This window comes from Leguminivora glycinivorella, chromosome 6 (genome assembly GCF_023078275.1).
Source record: "Leguminivora glycinivorella isolate SPB_JAAS2020 chromosome 6, LegGlyc_1.1, whole genome shotgun sequence".
Lineage (NCBI taxonomy): Eukaryota > Metazoa > Arthropoda > Insecta > Lepidoptera > Tortricidae > Leguminivora > Leguminivora glycinivorella.
This window is the reverse complement of record NC_062976.1, coordinates 25,967,255-25,989,548: the sequence shown is the minus strand read 5'-3', so window position 1 is coordinate 25,989,548 and position 22,294 is coordinate 25,967,255. Positions and strand designations below refer to the sequence as shown.

Below are 22,294 nucleotides of genomic sequence, written 5' to 3'. Positions count from 1 at the left end.
CAACATCCGACCGTGTAATAGCGACACGATATCATCGAAATAATTGTAATGACAGTATTTACAGAACACGCCACACTATATTGTTGTGGCTTGTTCATTTTGCAATGTATGCTGATGGACAAGGTCAGAAATGATGATGTGGACAAAGTTGACGAGCGTATAAATAAATTATATAAATTTAATGTAATTAGCGTGAAGATCGCGCTGTTGTTTGCTTTACGTTACATTTAGGTACTTATAGTATTTTATTATATGTTCGTCGTAAATAGGTATATATTTTGTACTTTAGTAACTTTATTTAAAAGTAGAAAAAGTCTGAAAAATGTCAAGGCTTGCATTTAGTATACGTCCTTATATATAAAAAGTTTTAATTCAGAAAGCCTCATTTAATTATTTGTGTGAATACAATAATTTTCAAGATAATTTCGTATAAAGATTAGACACCTGTTAAATTAAATATGTATGATAACGGTACCTAATCAATATAAAATATTGTTGTATGAGTCATATTAGAAAATAAGAAAATACTATCAGTACACACGCACCAAATCCAAAAAGTTAGTAAACCTCAAGATTTCTGAAAATGTAACACGAGAAGGTATTTCAGTTACCTACCCCTTTGCCCTTTACTTTTGCCATTAAAACCCCGTAAAGTTACCCGCGGCCACCTGAGCATGCTAATACCAGCTCCAGGTATTCTCCATTTTCTAAAAATACAAAAGAAAAATTCTCATAATGCCAGCAGGTGCCGTGGCTCACTAACTTTAACACTTGCTGAAGAATTTAATTAAATCTACAAGTATCATAAGCTAACCAGTCTAGCCAAATGTAATTAGTTACTTATTCCCACCTGAAAACTGCAGACAGAATGTAATTAAATCAGCGACTCGGAAAAACGACTCGTTTCTGGTTCAAACATGAAGTTTTACAAGAGTTTTGGTAACGTTGAAGCACCGGTGAATCGTTCCGGGCCTGTAACCACAAATACCATCGTTGGCACTCCGCAAGTGTCTCTGTCTAGCAGTGGCGGCTGGTGAAAATTTCTTCTAGGCAACACTGAGCAAAAAGAAACCTACCTTAACATTAGGTACTTTACTAGTAATCAATTTTAGGCAAGCCGGTGGGAATCGGCTTGTATGGACCAGCCGCTGCTGCTGTCTAGTATAGCACCAATACGAAAGAGTGATAGAGAGAGATAACTATTACACGCTTCGGAGCTCCTCAACGATTTTATCCTTTGCTACAGGCCCTGGTAATGTCCATTTGCGCAAATTAATGGCGATAATGAGGTCATTTGACCTTTCTGTATTACTGTCATCATGTCATAGCGTAAAACGAGCTTACTCGGGTTTGTAAACATAATTAGATCGTTAATTATTGTGAGTCGTTATTATTCAGACTTTATTAATCCATCTTATTTATTCAAATGGATACGGTTGAAAACGAATAGATAATTCCTCAATTTTGGTAATTATGAAAACGGAAGCTCGGAATGGAGAAACAAATAAGAGATTTTTACGATATCATTTGCAGTTCGAATTGTTATTTATGGCAGCGTTAAAATGCGGCGTTAAACGAAATTGCAATTCCATTTGCGACAACTTTTTCGACCGTGACTTGTGCTACTTGGATCTAAGCCAGTTGCACCAATTCTCGTCGGATTCCCGAAGAGATTAGTAGAGTTGGACCAAATTACCATATAACCAACTCCATTAACACTTTCGCTGTGACTAATTGTTATAACGCAGTTTAGACTTACATCGGGACTAAACGACTCTGCAGCAAGGGTGTTAATATTATCATAGGCGGTTTTTTTGATGCTGATGATAATGAAAGGGTCAATGATGCCCGTTCGCCGTTCCTCTTCGTTGTGTTAATTCCACCTTTGTCCAGATTCAAATAGAACTTCATATTTATCACCTGACCTGAGCTACTCTTTTTCATGTAAGGGATAGTGTTCTTTAGATTTGGGACTCAAAATTTAGATGCATGTTGAATCGATGTTGGTTATAAATCTCATATTTTAATCGATGGTGATGGTTGTTGTCTGAAATTTTCTCGTTATATAAGAATCTGAAATCTGCATTCAACCAGAAGATATTGTCCAATGTGTCACCATACACTCTAAAAAAAATTTGTTTGCTCCTATCAATATTTTGATCGTCGTAGTCAAGCATCTTGATTCCATACGAGCCTGATAAGATCTTAGACAAATGGAATAAGGTAATTTTGATTGCTCTTACTTTTGCAACGTAACTGAGACAATTAAGATCTTGTTCAATAATTACATGAAAAATAATTAGGCGAACTAAATTACCTTAGTAAGTTCAACTAAGCACTTGATAATTATTATCATGATACGTAACTGTATCAACTAACGCAAACCAGTTAGTTCAACTATGACGTTGCTCAATATTAACATGGAGAATGATTGTATTAATTATTTGACCTAATAAATTCAACTAAGAACATGATTACATCTACTTACGAACCTTGTGAGTCTGAACTAAGATATTGGTCAATTTGAATATTAATTGTTTAATCAATTCAACTAAGACATCTGTAGGCCTAGCACATGATTGCCGCGAGAGTATGTCGCCGCGAGATAGACTACCCGTCCTTATGTCATTAATACAGTTAGAAGAAGACGTGTGATCTATCTCGCGGCGACATACTCCCGCGGCCATCATGTGCTAGGCCTACTGTCAATATTAACATGAAGCATTACTGTATTAACTATTTAATCCGAATAAGTTCAACTAAGAACATGATTACATCTACTTACGCACCTTGTGAGACTGAACTAAGATATTTTTCTATTTGAACATGAATTGTTTAATCGATTCAACCAAGATGTAGGTCAATATTAACATGAGGCATTACTGTAGTAACCATTAAAACCAAATAAGTTCAATTAAGGACATGATTACATCGATATACACACTTTGTGAGAGTGAACTATGATATTGTTCAATTTGAATCTTTGTTTTGTTATACATTTCAACTGAGAAGCTTGTTCAGTACTATCATTCATGTTCAATTGTACTATGACTTACTTTGTCTCATTTACTAAGACAACAACCCCTTATTGATAATTGTCATAAAACACCACGGGACTGAATTAGACAAATTATGTTTTATACCTATTTACAAATACATACGTTAACTTGACAGATAACATAAAACGATTCATATCTAATTCAGGCTGGTGATGCGTTTATGAATAACGCCATAAATAAAACAAAAGTTATAAAAAAATGTCATTTATTCATAATATACTTGGCACCTACTACTACTACCTACTTAGAATAAATAGTTTTTTTCTTGCGGCGGTTATCACATCACAGCTTACCTAACAACTTACAAGTTCAATGGAGGAAGAAATCGAAATTTTAAAAACATGGGAGTTGGAGAACTTAAGACGCTACAGGAGCGAAAATGCTAAAATGGAAAGGAGCCCCCCTTTCAATTTGGGAATTCAAATTTAATATACAAGTGTTATTAACTAGATTTATCGAAAAAAATGTCCATTAAGAACTCAGTTAAAAAATATTGCGAAAAAAATCTTTAAAATCGAGGTTCCGCTCTCGACTGTTTCCCCCTTCAAAATTAAGTCAATCGTAACTAAATTTGAGAATCTGAATAACAATGAAATAATCAGTGTCGGACCGTTCAGTTTTTGTGGCTAATTGTTACCAATTTTGAATACCACACCTTTTTTACGCCATAATCAATAACACCGTTTTTGAAAATTTTCGATGGGCTCTAGCGTCTTTAAAAATAAGAATCTCAAAAAATCAAAACGGTCCGACACAGATAAAAATTATTATAATCTGTCTTGAAAAAAATCATTGCTGTATCTTGAAAAACCAGGGAGGAAATAGTCGAGAGCGTTTGTATGGAGAATAGATCACTCCTGTATCGTCTTAATACCAGAGTTCACCAGTAAGTACAATGTATTATATTTTCATTGTATTATATATTTTGTTGCACGTATCTACTGCGTTCATAATGGACTGTCTTTCATAGATTATCGATCTGCTGACAACAACTAGAAATGATTCGATTTTTTCAAGAGACTCACCCACAACAATTATGTATGGCTGGCATGACAATCCTATTTTTTGAAGTGTGGCTATGCGAAGTTCGATGGTCTGGCTAATTTCTACACTAGAGCGGATATGCTTTATGAAACCTTCCCTTACTTCCATTTTACTGGGCTTCCAATTTTGACTTGCACCGGAACCTCGCTTCTTCTTTTGGCGGACTGCCGCAGTGTTCAGCAAAAATGGAATGGTGAGAAATCCGGCTATATTCGTTGTTTCCTCATAGGGCGCTATAAAAATGGGACTAGTTAGTAAAATATTATTACAAACGATATAATATAAGGAAAGATCAATGCGGGTAAGTGAACAGTGAACTGAAACGAGCCACGAAGGTTAAACAAACTTTGCCACCGAGTGAAATACAAAATTTTACACTACACCGACACAAACAAAATATTAACTGTAAAACATCTAACTAAATCAAATCTATCAAGCTTGAGACATCCAGTTAAAATTTGTATGAAATTTCTTTGCACTCTTGTGGACAAAATGCAGTTTTGCTATCTGTTTTTGAAGACTAAAGAGAGCCTTTGCCAGTCGGTGTGGTGAAACTAACTATTTTAACATAGACAACATCTGCTTTATCAATTTTATCATATACTTACAATTGGTAAGTGCAGTAAGTTCGACTTTTTGTATTTCAGCTGTTCCTGAAGATTTATTTTCATTGATGGAAAATTTATAAACAAATTGTCCTAGTAAATTTCATGTGCTTTTGAAGTCGTTAAGCCGCTGGAATGATAAAACAAACAATTAAAAACAAAAAGTAAAAAGAAACGAATGCAGTATTCAGTTATACATATAATAATTATTTTAAAGTTACATAGTAAAAAGTGACTTAGCTAGTTAATGTTATTATATTTACCAAAGAATATCCTTGTGGTTTTTTGAGAGCAGAATATTTTCAAAATAGTGATGCAGAGTCCAATGACTTTTCCACAATCTGAAAAATATTTAGAAACTTTACTTTTCATTTGCCTCTTTAATTAATATAATTATAATACAATTAATTACAGTCATAACCTATACACTCACAGTATAATGTATCATAATAATAAATAAATTAATTAATGTAATAGGACATTCTTACACAGATTGACTGGGTCTCACAGTAAGCTCAAGAAGGCTTGTGATGTGGGTACTCAGACAACGATATAATTAATAAACAAATAATTATATAAATAAAAAACATCCATGACTCAGGATTCTCAGGAACATACCTGTGCTCATCACACAAATAAATGTCCTTACCGGGATTCGAACCCAGAACTGCGGCTTAGTAGGGACGGTCACTTAGTCACTACTCGCTAGGCCAGCCCGGTATCTTGCCTAACAATGCAGTTATATTAAAAATATTATCGTGATAAGATGAGTATGTTACTTCAAAAATGGTTGGAATAAAATCTCTCTCTGGTATGTTGGTCTGCCTATGCAGTATTCATTTATTGAATTGTAATTCTTATAATGTTTTTTACAATAAAATACAGAACCTCCTCCTTCTAGGTAAAGAAGTCTGTTAGAAACTGCTTACCCTGGAATTATAACTGGGCTCTGCTTTCTTCTCAGCAATTGCAGATGGCACATTTTCCTTTTCCGAGGACAAGTTTTCCTTTTCTGAAGTTTCTATAACTATTAGGTCTGTGCTTATGTTAAACTCAGAAAAATCCATCAGGGTCTGGAAATGAATGATACAATTAATATCACATACCATACTACAAAATTATGAACAGCGTGGAAAAATATTTGGCCCTAGAGGGACCGTATTACATCTTTTTTTAACTCAAAGTTAATATTTTTCAATATTGCTACAATATCTATAATTGGGGGGCCATTATGCTAGCAGACAAGATTTAAAATTGAAACAACTCTTAAGGGCAAAAGGTAATTATTTCTCTGTTAATTAATCTATTACAAAGGACTCCACTGAGCCTTGCCTTATATTATGAAATTACTCTCTAATTTACTAAGTTTACAGAGCCGAGGGCTAGCTACACTTGAACATGAGACTAAGGTTTTAAATTATTTAAGGGAACAAACGTGGATCAGCGAACTCTTGAGTTAAAACTACGGGTAGAAACGGTGTACGGCGGATATTAAAATAAAAGGTATAGTAACACGGAGGGTGCCAGAACCATAATTATGCCGGTTCGATGATGTAGATAAGAGTGATTGGAAAGGTCTAACCTCAAACGTGCTACGTCAGCCGCCTCAGACCACCACGACTGCCACGTCAGCCGCCTCAGAGATGGTGTCGTGTGGATGACGGCAGCGTCAGCTTGCCGCCTGTAGGTTACCGGAACACAGCGGGGAATGCTGGCGACCGGCGCGAGGATTAGGCGACGCGGCGTGAACCCTGAAATGTGTATACCAGTCTTTAAGTAAAATTCCAAAGACGGCGTTCGTGAGACTTGGATCGCCCGTAGGACAGGGGAATTGCCCCGGAATTCGAATTCCGAACGTCAACGCGTTCTGTGAAACGACCTACTGCTAATTTGGAATTACACATAACCTAAGTGACAATTTGACAAGGTTTTTAAAGAATGTACAATTTACCGTTGGTGGACAAAAGGCGAGCGGAGAGCAGTTTTGCACTTATTTCAACACCCGGGCACGCTGGGCGTCGCCTATTACCATCGGAACATGGTTTTATTAGCGTCCGATTCCGGGGCTGGAAAATATGCAACGCTTTGTTAGAAACTATCCAACTATAAGAAAATACACAACAGAATCACTATCAAAACTCACTCAAACGGGCGATTGCGCCCGATTTTGACTCGGGCTAAAGATCCCCTCGCAATTCTCTCCCTGGCAAAAATAATTCCGGTCTCTCTCATTTTGACGGAACTATAGTTACCATACCAAGTCTAAATCACATGAACAGCACATGCCGGACGTTCAACGAAAATTGAGCCAACTTAAATGTGTATTTATAGACAATTTATAGACAAGAAATTTAAATGTGTATTATTACGAGATTGCATCCATTATCGGCCGGGGCCGCAGCCCAGCAAGCTATTGGCCTCGTGTCATTAGCAACTTGACTAAATAATGAAAAAAATACATTGTACTTACTGGTGAATTTTCGTATTAAGTTCTCCAACTCCCATGTTTTTAAAGATTCGATCACTTACTCCATTGAACTTGTAAGTTGTTAGATCTGTGATGTGATAGATAACCGCAAAAAAATTAACACAAGACGCGTTGACAAATCACTTCGGCGTCAGTGTTGCCAACTCCGATTTTGAAAAACGCTAGGCTAATGTATAGAAGATGTCTAAAATACGTTAACATTTTTTTTAAATGAGTCTACCTCGAATTAAAGGCATAAAGGTACTTAAAATAAATGATTAAAAATAATTCATAAATGATTAAAAATAATTCAGTACCTATCTAAAATTGAAATGCCGTCAAATGATACCTAATGTGCAGTAAAATTCACCTTTGTTATTTGGTTACGAGTCTGTTGTTTTTTAGCAATATATTTGATGGAATTTTTATTTTAACTAATAGATAGTAATCAATAGTAAAGTAATCAATAGTAAATTACGATACAAGTGCGAAAAATGGGAAATTTGAAACGAGTTGTGATTAAAACACGAACGAAGAGAGTTTTTTAAATCGACAGGAGTAGTGAATTACCTATAATACTTATTCTATTCGTACATGTATCGTACAACGTTTTACAATACATACCATAATTATGTAATAGTACATTACGATACAAGTGCGAAAAGGTGGAAGTTCGAAACGAGTGGCAATAAATTAAAACACAACAGAAGGGAGTGTTCTAAATCAACACGAGTTACGAATTTCCTTTTCGCACGTGTATGGTACGACGTTTTTCAGTACAGATGGTCCTCCGAAGTTTCGACCTGACAAGAAATGAATCACTTTTCACACTAGTGCGTAAAAAACGCAACATCTGTACTGAAAACTATATTATAAGTCAATAAAAATATATATTAGCCCCAGTGTCAATATATTGTAAGTAATATATTATATGTTGCCCGTGTGGTGACGGGTTAAGAATTTCACAACCCCTTTCTTCCCGTGGGTGTCGTAGAAGGCGACTGTGGGATACCTATGGGTTAAATTGTGGCGTAGGCGAGAGGCTGGCAACTTGTCACTGCAATGTCACAGTTTCGTTTTCTTTCAATCCCTTATTTGCCAAGAGTGGCACTGAAACGAGTAGATTCATGTGCTACCCCTTCATGGGATACAGGCGTGATTGTATGTATGTATGTATGTATATTATAAGTCATAATTTATTGATTATTTCTCCTCATTTCCTCGCAAATTAGGACAAATTAAATAAATATACTAAAGCAATCTAAGCCTTGGAATGCTTGAATTTTCTGCCTTAACATGTACCTATATAATTATATGCTTAAAATCCTTGCACTTTAAGATGAAGCCTCACGCGCCACGCCGAGTCACGTGATCACGCGTATATATATAGCGTAACCGAAATTGCTCTAGTGTGGCTTCACCCTTTAGGGCTTCTAGATAGAACTTGCTACAGGCTCTGCGCTGCTTTATCCGGCACTGCGTCTGAGCTGAGCCAATTATAGCATTTTTTCTGTGAAGGGGTGGATCCGTTCCTGACTTGGATACTCATGAAGAATACAAAACTGAACCCATATCGAGTCCGGCTATGCTAACGCTGCAGCGTTTTTGATAACAGTGTGCAAGCGTTATTGCGATTATTAAATAACTTTAACGATTCTGATAACACTTTCATAGTGGGCTATCAAATATGAAAAGCATGGTTAGCTTAATAGGATCAGCATGGCAATCCGTAAATAACTCACCCTTCCATTTATTTTGAAAATTGTTATATTACATCGACGTCCGCCACACACGAAAATTCATAATAAAATTGAATACCATATGGCGATGACAAATATGGTTGCTTTCAAGTTGATGCCTTAGACCAAATATGTAAAAATATGTGCCCAATGCTAAATAAAAATTTTCGATGAAAGAGCCGTGAAAATATCCCAGATCTGGTATATTTTATTCCGAGTTGGCAACACTCGCACGCGCTGCGGGAGGGGCGCGGGCGGAAGGCGGATGTACAAACGCTTACCCCTACTATTCACTTGATTGATCAGATTACCAATTATTTAATTTGTTTATTATGATAATAGATTTAACAATTCATTCTTAGTCACAGATCAATACAACAAGATGGCCCTTACAGGGCGACTCGCGGTCACCAAGCATACGACAAATCAGGTTTATAAAAGTTTGAACGCGTGCGACACCGATCAGTAGCGCCCAAGTATACGACCCGCTAACAGTGTCCGTGTCCGCTCGGGAAAAAATCTTAAATAATCAATTTTGGTTGCAAACAATGGTCTCTTACAGCATAAAGTGGTGTGGCAAGTCTTCTAACACTTCTACATGTAAAAAAGATGGAACAACATTCCACAGTTAAGTCAAATTAATTATTTTGTTGAATATTGTTTATTGTCCGCGGAGTTCATTTATACTGGTCAATATGGTTGTGCTGAGCGGCGCCGAGGCGCGTCCATCCCTCTTTACCGAGTTAACAATGTGATATGCTATCCCTTTCACGTAAACGACTAGGCATGGGGCCATGTTAGTTTATGTCTGTTGCGGGAACTTCGTACTGCCGTTCGTACCATGTGCTACCATTTTATGAAATATAAAAGAAAGCAGATTTGTAATAGTGAATAATTATCTAGAATCTGTAGAGTCTGTAGTGGTATTTAGTTCATTGATTAGTTTAGAATATTTAGTTGGTTATTTAACTTAGTAAACGTAAGTAAAAATGCACAGTTTAGTTATTAGTTACTAGAATGATTTTTATTGAGATGCTATCACAATTATCATCCTCCTTGCGTTATCCCGGCATCGGCATTCGCCACGGCTCATGGGAGCCTGGGGTCCGCTTTGGAAACTACTACCAAGATTTGGCGTAGGCACTAGTTTTATGAAAGCGACTGCCATCTGACCTTCCAACCCGAAGGGTAACTAGGCCTTATTATAATTTAATTATAATATTATAATTTGTTGCAAAACAAATTCACCACAGTACTGGTACCGGTACCATTGTCTATAATAGACATGTCCCATTCCCATCCCTACTGCTAATCATAAAGGCGCGCCATTATTTGAAACGACCAATGGCAGCACCGTGCGCGCCCGCCTCACCCCGCAAGGATTGGTGATTTGCGTCTCGAACAATATCGCTTGCATTTGGCTTCTAGTGGGGTGTTCTGTGTTCTTAGTAGAACTCAATTCATTTCGTAATTGATACAACAATTTGATCATAATGGGATTGAGAAATGTATCTTCGTTGTTTCAAAATTTTATATGTCTAGAACTATTGACATACTTATCTGTCTTAAAGAATTAGTTGAGGATTGAAGCAACCTAGATTTAGTTTATGTCAAATACCAAGTCTTATTTGAATCAACAAAGACAAAATAATCAAATTAAGCATGAAAATGCTTAAAACCATTAACATACTTATTTGTTTTAATGAATTAGTTCAGGATTGAATGTACCTACACGTTTAGTTGTTTCAAATACCTAATCTTATTTGAACCAACAGACAAAATAATCAAATCAACTATGAAAATGTTTAAAACCATTAACATACTTATCTGTTTTAATGAATTCGATCAGGATTGAATCTACCTATGTTTAGTTGTTTCAAATACCTAATCTTATTTGAATCAACAAAGATAAAATAATCAAATTTACTATAAAAATGTTCAGAACTATTAACATACTTATCTGTTTTAATGAACTAGTTCAGGATTGAATCAACCTATGTTACATAGTTTTGCCTAACAAGTTAATAATTGATTCAAGGTGTTCATTGGTTAGGAATAACAAAACACCTAAGTTATTAGTTCAATCATACATTCCTTTATTGTTTTAGTAATCAGCTTTATTTGAATTGTATAAGATCGTAATTGTAGTGATTAACTTAACGTCAACTAAGAGAAAACTGCTCTTAGTTGGCCTTCATTTTTTAGAGTGTACGGGGGAGCTTTTATTGATATGACAAAGCGAGTTGGCAACTCTCCCAAAAAAAGTTCGTGCATACGCATAAAGAAGGTTAGGGCTGGCATGGCAGTATGTAACAAAGACATATTGTCAGTTGTGAAAATGTATCAGTTCATGTACGTTCTGTTTATTATTTTGTGGGACTTGATAAGAAAGCCAACTGCGAGCTAGGCTAGATTTCATGGAAGACTTCTTCTAACTTATATGCTTACAAATGTTGGCGTTCTTTCCAACCGGGCTTATTCAGCAACCGAGGATTTAGTACTTTTTTTATTGGTACTTAAGAGACGTTGTTGTCACTGATGCATCAGCATAGCACCCTTCACTAAAGTACAATTCATTCTGAGGAAGTTTGAGTGGATATGGCCGCTTATAAGTAAACGGTCTTTAGCACGTTTGCTTCCTCCTCCCATAAACTTTTCTTTAATCATCGCTAAATGGTTCAAAAGTATGCATTATTGTATCCTGCCTTCTACCGAATTGCCGATATCCAAGTCATACGTTCATCGATAAATAATTATACTTACGGATTTTCAGCCCTGCAACCTGTTCCAAGCCATTTTCCTATTTATAGCTATTATAACCTGAACCAACAAATACTACTCGGCACCCTAGCCTCACATACACTGGTCACGTACGTTCTAAACCTTATATCAAACTCATAAAGTGTACGGATGTTTCGAGCGCGAGTCTTTGTACGCATGCGCGATGCGTTCGCTTGTGGGTCACGGTCGCGGCAGGATGCATCCGGACTCCCGCTGTGACACTGACCTATCTCCGCGGACGCGATGGACTTCGTAATACCTTGCCTGGCTAGCTACTACTTGTAGGTGTACATTCTAATATTATGGGGTATCTATTGAGATTGGTTAGGTGGGACATGAGGTACGGTGGGTAAAGTGGTGGGTAGACGATTTACATTTTGTAATCTGGTCAATCATGGTGGTCACAAATAGGTTGAGTTTGTCTCAATTCCCAAAATATTTACTCCGCAAAAAGGACATAATAATCACTGTATATTTGTATTATTTGTATTATACTCGTATACGGTGCAGTTAAAAAACAAAGCCTTAAAACATACGACCTCTAAATTTGCGGCAAATCCTGTATTGATTTTCCCTATTTGTGGTCTTACTGATAAGGCCACAAATAACAAATCAATAAAAGGCACTAAAAGGATGACCCACAAACACCCTGAGACCCTGACCGAAGTTCTTCGAGTTATTTACGGCTTTTTTTCCCCTAATCAATAAGACTACAAAAACCAAATCAGCGCTGTCTCGCCAACTAACTGCAAGAGCATCAGTTTGGCGAGTAACTTTAAAATTGATGATGTAGATGTCCTTTGAAAAATAAATGAAAAAAAAAAAACACTAAAAGGATGACCTACAAACACCCTGACCGTAATGACCGTAAGTGACCGTATATTTGTACGATGCACTTAAAAACAAAGTATTCTCGTATTTCTCGTATCTCTGATCAGACGACCTCTAAATTCGCAGCGGACCCAAGGAAGCCACGGTTTCCGGCTCCGTGGCCTCGGCGTGGCAATGACCTCGTGCGAATCGCGCCTAGTTCTACCTACTTTGTTTTCCAACGCAAAGAACTGCTAAATCTTCGCGATTTTTTTCAAATATTGGCGTCTTGCGTCAAATCTTGTATTGTATGTAACGTGCAATATGTCCTAAGGAGTCAGCATAAGCCATATCCGTTTAAAAATAAGAAAATAGACTAGCTAGGTTGTTGATTCGTGTGGTTTCGTGCCTAAATAAATCGGTTCAGAGGTTTCAACATGAAGTAGACAGAGCGACGAGAACGACACAGAGTAGAGAGAGCGATTTTCGACTATTTTTTACGAGAGTAACCCGATTTTACGTGTTTTATATCAGTGTCTCTCGGTAGCCTTGTTTCTTTTTTCAAAGAATTTTTTGTTCAAGGATTTACGAGAATTACGACCACAATAAGTATTATTTTATCGCTTATTCATTGTTCTGAAACGAGCATTAATAAAATAAGTATCTACCGAAGTACCGGATACTAGGAAGTAACCTATTACTGTCATTAGACATGGTCTTTGAGACCGCACACAAAATAATGATTATGGCTGAGTTTTATTTTATTATACATTACATATATTCGATATTCAACTATTCATCCCGGCGTTACGAACGCCGTAAAGGTTTCGAAACGTCGGGGTGGATTGTAAATTCATTATACAGCTACGTAATATAATCAGTTTCCATAATTTTATTTCATGAGTAACTGTCGCGCTAAGCGAAGATAATATTATAATTATTCATCTAATTGCTGAAATTGACATGATAATTTTTGCAAACAGGTTCCATTAATATAGAAAATGTCGTTCACCTGAGTTGGAAATAGCTATATAATAACCCGTGTGCCTTGATCCCTTTCATTGAAATGCAGTTTTTCGCAACACTGATTAGGCCCTTCTACGGCACTAGATTGGCGTTTAAAGGTTTTTTCAATTAGTTTAATTACATATAAGGATTGAATTGCCTTTGAATTCTCTTAGGAAAAAACACCAAGGAATGCAAGATTGTGTTAAATAAAAGCTCATCGCTAGTCGAAATATGAAGATCTCACAAATAATATACCTTGAATTAGTTGGAGATTTTGCACCTCTTTGAAGAGAAGAAAGAATTAACATAGCCTGGCAAAATAGTAATATGTTCTTTATTTTGCCAGTGTTACATTTTTATTACATTTTTATGGCTGTACATATTACATTTTTAGGACAATCTTTACATAGTTAAGTGATTTAATGTCCAAGAATGGGGTCACTATCAAATTTACCTTATCGCTAAAAGACTATATAGCTGACACGTCTGGATTGTGTTATGTCTTTGTGGCTACGTAGACATGAGTGCTAAATGTGTCTTTAGCAAAACGTCTGGATCTTAAAACGTAACAATTTAAAATGATCTAACTGCAAAACATCTTCATCTTCGAATGTCTGTATTACAAAACAGACATGAACGCTAAACGGTCAAGGAGCAAAAAATCTGGATTGTTTAATGTTTTTATTGCTAAATAGAATAAACGCCAAACGACCCGTTAGCAAAACGTCTGGTTTAAAAATGCTTAAGTGTCTTGAGAATTCAAACCTTCTCGCACTGTTAATAAGAACTGTTCTGTTACATATTTATAAACCATGGCGATGACACATTATATTTCCGGAAGTTTTGCTACTGAATAGTTCTGTGTTGACGTCAATTAACTAACTACACTTTTGGCTTTTTAGATATGCTAATCATACGGACTATGTATATTTCCAGACGTTTGGCTACTCATTCATTCTAAGTCTTAGCCATCCAGTTAAATTTACTTTTAGCTGATTGAGTATTCTACTTTCATGTCATCCCAGCTGAATTGACTTTATACTGACTGTATATTTAAATTTTCTGACATCTAGCTGAAATAGTCGTTTAGCGATAAGGTAAACTTGATAGTGACCCCAAGAATGTACTCATCAGAAAGTACTTTCAAACACTTGGTGCCTTGCAGTGTTCAGAGAGTGCAGTGTATGTATTAAGAATTAACAATTCACTCAGTCGACTCCCGGGATATGTTATCCGCTAAGGAACCACCTGAGCATTCTGGCCACATTTGCATCAGCTCTCAGAGCGTTAAAATTATATATGATATGAACCAATTCGCTTTTCGGTTTTATACTATCTCGATTTTTGGGATATTTTTGCAGAAATATACTGAACCGGATGGTGAAAACTACGAGTATAAATTTCGACATTATGTATCACTACGATAAGACCACAGGCAAGACCTTGTTACATCAACGTCGGCGCCGCATTTAAACTACGAGTAGACATATTCTCATTCTCAATAACAAGTTTCATAAAGCTTGTACAGACAACCAATTGGAACCCTAGGCCACTCTACAACCATGTCAAAATGACAAGCAGTAAGAGATTTCTTACAATCTGATTTATAACGTCACTGTGACATAGTTCTACAGTGGGCTAGGGTTCCAACTGGTTGACTGTACGTGCTTGTACTAAAATTTTCCATTCATGATTTTTCCTCTCCGACGTGATACACGTGTCTGTGTTATTACTGTCGTTTATAATGTCATTAATGTCAATCGACTATTCACAACGCTTATTACATTACCATGAGTTCTGAGTTCTGACTACGATCCGTCAAGTATGTCACCATTGTGTAAAGTGAGACATTGTCATTATGTTGTTGTTTGTTGCTTTCATCTCGCAACTCAAAATTTACAAATAGTAGGCGAAAGCGTCTCGAAAAGAATTTTTCATCACACCCACACTTTAAATGTGCTATTGCACGCAGGCGGAGCGTGAGTTATAGAAAAATCGTTCTCCCAAGGGAATAATGAAATTTCTTGTACCGTACTTAACTTTTTTACATCTATTTACATATATTTTACATTGCGAGTGTGATGAAAAACATTGTGTGTAACTCGGGGAGTATGAATGTTACTAACTCGAGTCTTTAAATCGCTCCGGCAAGCCGTCGCGATTTAACTTACTCTCGTTAGTAATATTCAACTTCCTCCCCTTGTTGCACAATGTACTATTGTCGTCATTAACCCATTTATTTGTTTGACAAGAACAACTTTTATCTATAACCGGTAAATATGGTTCACCCTGTATCTAAAAGCGATCAAAATCATACTAACGTCAATTGGGAATAGAAGACTAAATCTATATCAGTGTTTGACCTATTTGCTTTGATGGTTTCACTGCATTTGGTTTCATTATAGGTTCATGTTTGTTGTGGCACCGATGATAGGAAATGGCAAGAGAAATTGCCAATTCTGTTGCAATAGTTGATTTGTGCTGATCATGCATTCTATGGCGATTTGTATTATATTAGCTCATAAAATTATACCCAATAAGGATAAGTAAACGAAGGGAGGCTTATGCTCAGCATTGGGCGATGAAATGCTGCTGATGATGACGATAAAAATCAAAATTATACACTCTCAAGACTCGATAATTTTTGGTAGAAGTTTTCAAACCGCCGACTTATTGCCCTGATTTCCTCCACCTGGGGCCCATTTCTCAAAACTGAAAGTTACAAGTTACAAGGAAGTCTCTCTCCAACCTGTCATATTAGACATTAACAACCGCTTGTAAATTGTAACTTGTAGCTTCGAGAACTGGGCCCCTGATGGTCACATCGAAAGATCAGCGCTGAAAGTACTAGCTACGAGATGCTGAGATGAAGCCACTTAGCGATACTTTCAGCATTGTGCGTTGTTCTGTGTTTATTGACGCCTTCACTAAATAGTTGTTAAATGTTGTTTGCAGGCCGGAGTCATGGTGGGTCTCCGCGGCGCTGAAGGCGATCCGAGCGGTCGCACTCGTGTTCGACGTACTCACCTTCCCCGTGCACCTCGCGCTGCAGCGGCCGTGGCGGAAGCGAGCCCTCTCCCGCCGGATCAAGGTACTAACTAGAATATTCACCAACTGCCAAGAGTATAGAGAGGTACAGAAAGTCACAGAAAACTTTGTCTTTCCCTTCGGGCCTAAGGAAACTCATGTTTTCACATGTGCAACGTGGTTACAACCAAGTTCTTGTCATGTCGTGGCGCTCGAAGCGTCTAAGTGTACACCTCATGAAACCCTTCGAATTGACTATGCATAACCACCGCGCATCATCAACAACCACTTCTGACGTTGTAGACAATGTAGACGCACTCTGAAATCAAGATTCGTTAAAAAGCAATAATTAAACCTTGACATTTGATGAACTTCTTTCGTCACCACCCGTTTTATTAGCTATTATGTATTACATATGTTTACCCGTGTCTTTGTCTCGCGATTTCGATCTATCAATTACCATGCAAGAGATTTTACGAGTAGTTACTATTACGTATCTATTAGATGCAAATTTTTTGAACTTGGACATCATATTGATGCAAAATATATCAAGAGTCGATTATCTAACTTAAAATTTGTTTTCTAATGAACAAGGGTAATGTAATATAAGTACCTAATATAACGACTGAATTTTACAATTGGCATTTGGTACCTACACTAGCTATTGTTATAATAATAGGTATTCCTAATACAATAAAGCTAATCCATTGCTGATTCTCTGCAAGGATTAGATTAGGTATTCTCAAAGGTAACAAGACACGCAATCCTTCATAATACGAGTATTGCGATTCTATTTTTTATTATTCCTATTGAATTGGAAGCCGAATAGTCTAGACTATTGACTAGGATTTAGCCATGCATTAGGTGCGTATTAAGGATAAGATTAGCATCGCATAAAATACTAATCTTATCGTTAATACGTACCTAATTTACATGTGTCATACCCAAGTCATACCATATTTAATTACTTATAAGACCGATTAAACTGATAATTTTTATGAAATCGGAACTATAGAAAGTTGTTCGATTATCACTATTATCAACAGCATTTTTTTAAACAATTTATTTGAAAAAACAATTATTATTATTGGAAGCCTGTCATGCCCCACTGCTGGGCAAAGGCCTCCCCCGGTTCTTCCACTCTTCCCTGTGTTGAGCAGTCCTCGGCCATTCTTCCAAAAAGGAATTTAGCTCGTTCCACCATCGCATACGTGGTCTGCCGGGTCCCCGTTTTGGCCTGGGCAGCCTGGGCTGCCACTCATTCGGCAGACATTTGAAAGAACAATAAGATTATTCGAAGTCTTGAGTTTTATTTGTTGTCCCAGAATTTTTTATTCCAATTGCTTTATTGCCACAAAATAAATGAAGAACTCTTTACTTACCTATGTAACTACATAAATCAAAGTGGGTGCTAATTACAGTAACAACACTATTTAATGGGGTCATAATAATTACGGCAATCATGCTTCAACACATAAAACACTTTCAATTAAAAGAAAATCTTAATTATTTCTATAAATACCCAATAAATCCGTAAAGTTGAAAACAGAAAAAGTGGCACCTGCGATTTCATTGAGATTAATCAATAATCACTGTTATTATTTTTCTTTAAAACCAAGCCCAAAGATAAACTCATAATTCGCACTGTTCATTGCAATCGGATAACGGTTAACCAATTAAAACTGTCGCTTAACCGTATCAACATTAATTAAGTGTGGCCGAGCGTAAACCGCGATACCCAACCGACGTCGATACTAAACCACATGTTACAACTCTCTATAAAACTAGGTTATCTCAGCACAACCATTCAAAACATCAACAATGTATGAATTAAGACTGAGAGCTTTTCAATAATATTGCACACTGTTTTCAAAGAGACAATCTGTAGCAAAAACTGGTATAGTCCAGCGAAGCTCAGGCCTTAAAACGGTGTAAGTCCTACGATACACTTATGTCCTTTAACTCCCGAGCTCCGAGACGTACCACTTACCTATTACCAGAGACAGAACCTACCTAATCCCTCTTGCATTCATTTCTCAGAAGCTCTTTGTCACAGATCCTTTATTGCGTTCTATTTCTGCTGAGCTTACGCAGCTACGTACTGCCTGGCAAAAAGAATAGAAATTAAAATTGGCAACATCGTCGTGTTGTCTCATTTTCTCTCACATATTGATAAGAAAGGGATGGACTTTTTGCCAAGCTGTACATACTTGGTACTTGTATTAGTGGATGTGCACGTGGCGCGTCCTGCATTTCGCCCTTTGACCTTTTCATTAATTCATTACGGATTCAGGGAATCCATTCTCGTGGCGTTACAGATTACATAATATTGATGGATGGGACTGCGCGCCATTTTTCGTGGTCGGGTAGTAAATATGAAAGAATGAATAAAACTTGTTGCGTTACAAAAAAATGCAACGCTATAATGGTTATTCGGGCTACTCTGTTAGTTTCAGTTTTTGCTTTGAAAAACAAATACATGATTGACATGACACTTTGTCCGCCAATGCAAGCTCCAAACTATGATGATCTGCAAAACGAAGTGGAAAATGTCGCGCGAACTGTTACTAAAAACACCTTACGTACAATTTCTACAGAGGTGACCTTGTTTTCCTCCATCTAACCTTTTAGTAAACTAGAGATACTAAGACTTTAATATATGCAAGACCGATCGACACATTGAAAACCGATCATGTGTATTATATACATTGAGTATTTCCACAACTGGTGACCGAAAGACTGTGCCGAAAGGCTAGCGACTTCCTCGCACAACCAGCCAGCATTGCGATACAACGAGGAATACAATGCCTCAAGGGCCTACTTTAGATGTTAGCTAGCTCTTAAGTTTAGTCTTAGTTTCTTATATGATTATGTAAATATATTCACGATTAATATCTTCTTTCCAGGCCCGCATAATCCAGAGCAGCAACGACAGCGTGACAGTCCGCTCCGTCGCTGAGCCCACGGAGCTCCACCTTCGCATGGTGCGCGACAATGTGCTCACCATGGAGGGCATGCTCCGCGCCGCCGCGGCCCGCTGGGCTGACAAACCGGCGCTAGGCACCAGGACAGTGCTCGGTGAAGAGGATGAACCACAGCCTAATGGAAGAGTCTTCAAGAAGGTGAGTCAACAATGTGACCAATGACCGCCCCGTTTAAATAGCTGACAAACCAGGCACTATTATTATGTCACTTCGACACGCGACGCTGTTTAGTAACTCTTCGGAGATTTTCAGTACTGTTTCATTAATCTCATTATTATCAACCCGTAAATCATTAAACGTATCCTAAACCCTCTTACATCGCTCAGACACAGTAAACCAATCAATCAGTACCGTCGCGGGATTAGAGCAGAGTACTCGACAAAGCGGATTGTGAGATGTGAAGCCCCACAGGCTACAGACACGGGAGAGAATTCCCACGGTCCGCGAATCGATCACTACTAACACGTGTTTACATACACATAACTACGTAACATTGATTAGGTACTTAGCTAACTTTCATGTTTTTTACTCATAGTTCAAATTGCTGTGGAAAGTTTTCAAGAACGTTTAAAAACGTTTCAAGGACGGTGTTGCCGTGCTAATATCGAAGAGGATAAGTTCGCGCGCGACTTATAGACAATGTTTTATTACTTTTCAAGTTATTCCGCGGGATTCATTTCTTACGATTGCTTGTTCTGGTTGCAGAACAGATCAATATTGAAAGATTTTGGTTCCTAATCTTTTAATTTATGCTTTTGATGACTGTGATCTTAACGTGTATGTATATTTCCAGTTCAAGATGGGCACATACACATGGCGGTCATACACCGAAGTGGAGGCCGAGGCGAGCTTGTTCGCGGCCGGACTGAGGGAGCTCGGCTGCGCGCCGCGTCGCAACGTCGTCATGTTTGCTGAAACTCGAGCCGAGTGGATGATCGCTGCCCACGGCTGCTTCAAGCAGAGCATCCCAGGTATACACACACCTCAATTATTTCAAAATCCTCTATTGACCCTTCTTTATGGATTTATGTCAATTTGTATCAATGGAAACTTGACTTTGACATTTATAACAATGGATTAAAGTTCCCAAAACTATCAAAGTATCCAAGGATTCCAAAGGGTTAAGTCCTAGAAGAGATTTTTGCTTTTTGATGACTTTTTCATTATATCGCGATATAACGTCCTTGAGACTGCAGACTGACGTAACTTGCCTGCAGAATTTAACAGCTGCATGTAGAATATAGTTCGGGATGGATGCTGAAAGCTCGCACTTAGCTCATTTATCTCCGTCTAGTTGAAAGGCTTCATAGTTCCTTCATTTGTTAAATAAGTCTTACGATATTAGAAGAGTCTTAAGTGTCTTAACGGTCCTGGTGTTTTCTCGGGTCTTTTTTGTCAATAATTTGACTAATACTATTATTTCTCCACAGTGGTAACAATCTACGCGACCCTCGGCGATGACGCCATCGCGCACGGCATCAACGAGACAGAGGTCTCCACCGTCATCACCACACACGAGCTGCTGCCCAAGTTCAAGACGATCCTCGCCAAGACGCCCATGGTCGACACCATCATCTACATGGAAGACCAGCTCAAGTCAACCGATACTAAGGGATTCAAGGAGGGAATCAGGATTATTGCCTACAAGGATGTGCTGGAGAAGGGCAAATTCTCCAAGATTGGTGAGTTTTAAAATAGAGTAAATCTATACCATGCGTAAGCTAGTGAGGAAGGTCTTCAGTAAAACACCCATTAACACTGGCGTAGCATAAGCCAGTGGTGGGTAAACTTTGTTCATTGGGGTCCAAAATTTTTACTACAGTGCCATGTAACGCAGAAAGAATTGAAAGCCCGTGTAGGTCCTGATGAAATCCCACTGATATTTTGCCCACCACCACTGGCATAAGCTCATTATGCTGTCCTCTATAGCTCTGTGTATGCGTGGATCCAAGCCCCCTCTGGACCCTAGGTGGGCCATACAAATAGACCCACCTGACCCTTACCCCCTGGGGCATTGACCACGTGACCCCCTCCCCCTTCCCCCTCCCTGGGCACGGATCCGCCCTTGGCTCTGTGTATTCATAACTTGTCCATTTTGTCCACAGATTCAGTCCCTCCCTCTGCCGCTGACACCGCCATCATCATGTACACGTCTGGCTCCACCGGGGTGCCCAAGGGCGTCATCCTGTCGCACCGCAACATGCTCTCCACTCTCAAGTCTTTCGTCGACGCTGTGCCTATTTACGACAGGTATTGTTTGCTCTAATATCGTGTTTACTCCCACCAGGGTGCCAAACGGCATCACAAGATACCACAAGTCTTTCGTCGACGCTGTGCCTATTTACGACAGGTATTGTTTGCTCTAATATCGTGTTTACTCCCACCAGGGTGCCAAACGGCATCACAAGATACCACAAGTCTTTCGTCGACGCTGTGCCTATTTACGATAGGTATTTTTAGCTCTGTCATCATGTATACTGCCACTATGGTGCCCAAAGGCGTCATCCTCTCGCATCGATATATAAAAGATATTTAATAACTTTTGTGAGTTTGTTTGAACTAAATAATGATCTCTTAAAAATAGCCGTCCGTCCTTATTAGACTATATAACACTGTGTTTGATGTTTACCTGCTGAAATATGATTTAATTTTATTTGCAGTGACATTCTGATGGGTTTCCTGCCTCTGGCTCACGTGTTCGAACTCCTGGCCGAGAGTCTTTGCATCATCGCTGGTGAGTTATGGATTCTATTATTTATCCTAAGTAATA

At 38.0% G+C, this 22,294-nt stretch overlaps 1 protein-coding gene and 1 long non-coding RNA gene across 2 annotated transcripts in view; one reads left to right on the top strand and one right to left on the bottom strand.

Moving 5' to 3' along the window:
- Positions 1 to 22,294, top strand: part of LOC125227247 (long-chain-fatty-acid--CoA ligase 4) — a 60,024-nt gene that overhangs the window by 23,551 nt on the left and 14,179 nt on the right. The window contains exons 3-8 of the mRNA XM_048131510.1: positions 16,469 to 16,604; positions 19,447 to 19,662; positions 20,318 to 20,495; positions 20,955 to 21,206; positions 21,630 to 21,774; positions 22,185 to 22,258. Of these exons, the coding sequence (XP_047987467.1) occupies positions 16,469 to 16,604; positions 19,447 to 19,662; positions 20,318 to 20,495; positions 20,955 to 21,206; positions 21,630 to 21,774; positions 22,185 to 22,258 (1,001 nt within the window). The remainder of the gene's footprint in view (positions 1 to 16,468; positions 16,605 to 19,446; positions 19,663 to 20,317; positions 20,496 to 20,954; positions 21,207 to 21,629; positions 21,775 to 22,184; positions 22,259 to 22,294) is intronic.
- LOC125227248 lies at positions 3,808 to 7,352 on the bottom strand. Its single transcript, XR_007177160.1, has 7 exons — positions 7,179 to 7,352; positions 6,660 to 6,774; positions 6,291 to 6,459; positions 5,638 to 5,781; positions 4,972 to 5,049; positions 4,712 to 4,838; positions 3,808 to 4,336 (listed from the first exon to the last, which is right to left on the bottom strand). It is a non-coding gene; the product is annotated as an uncharacterized LOC125227248 (long non-coding RNA).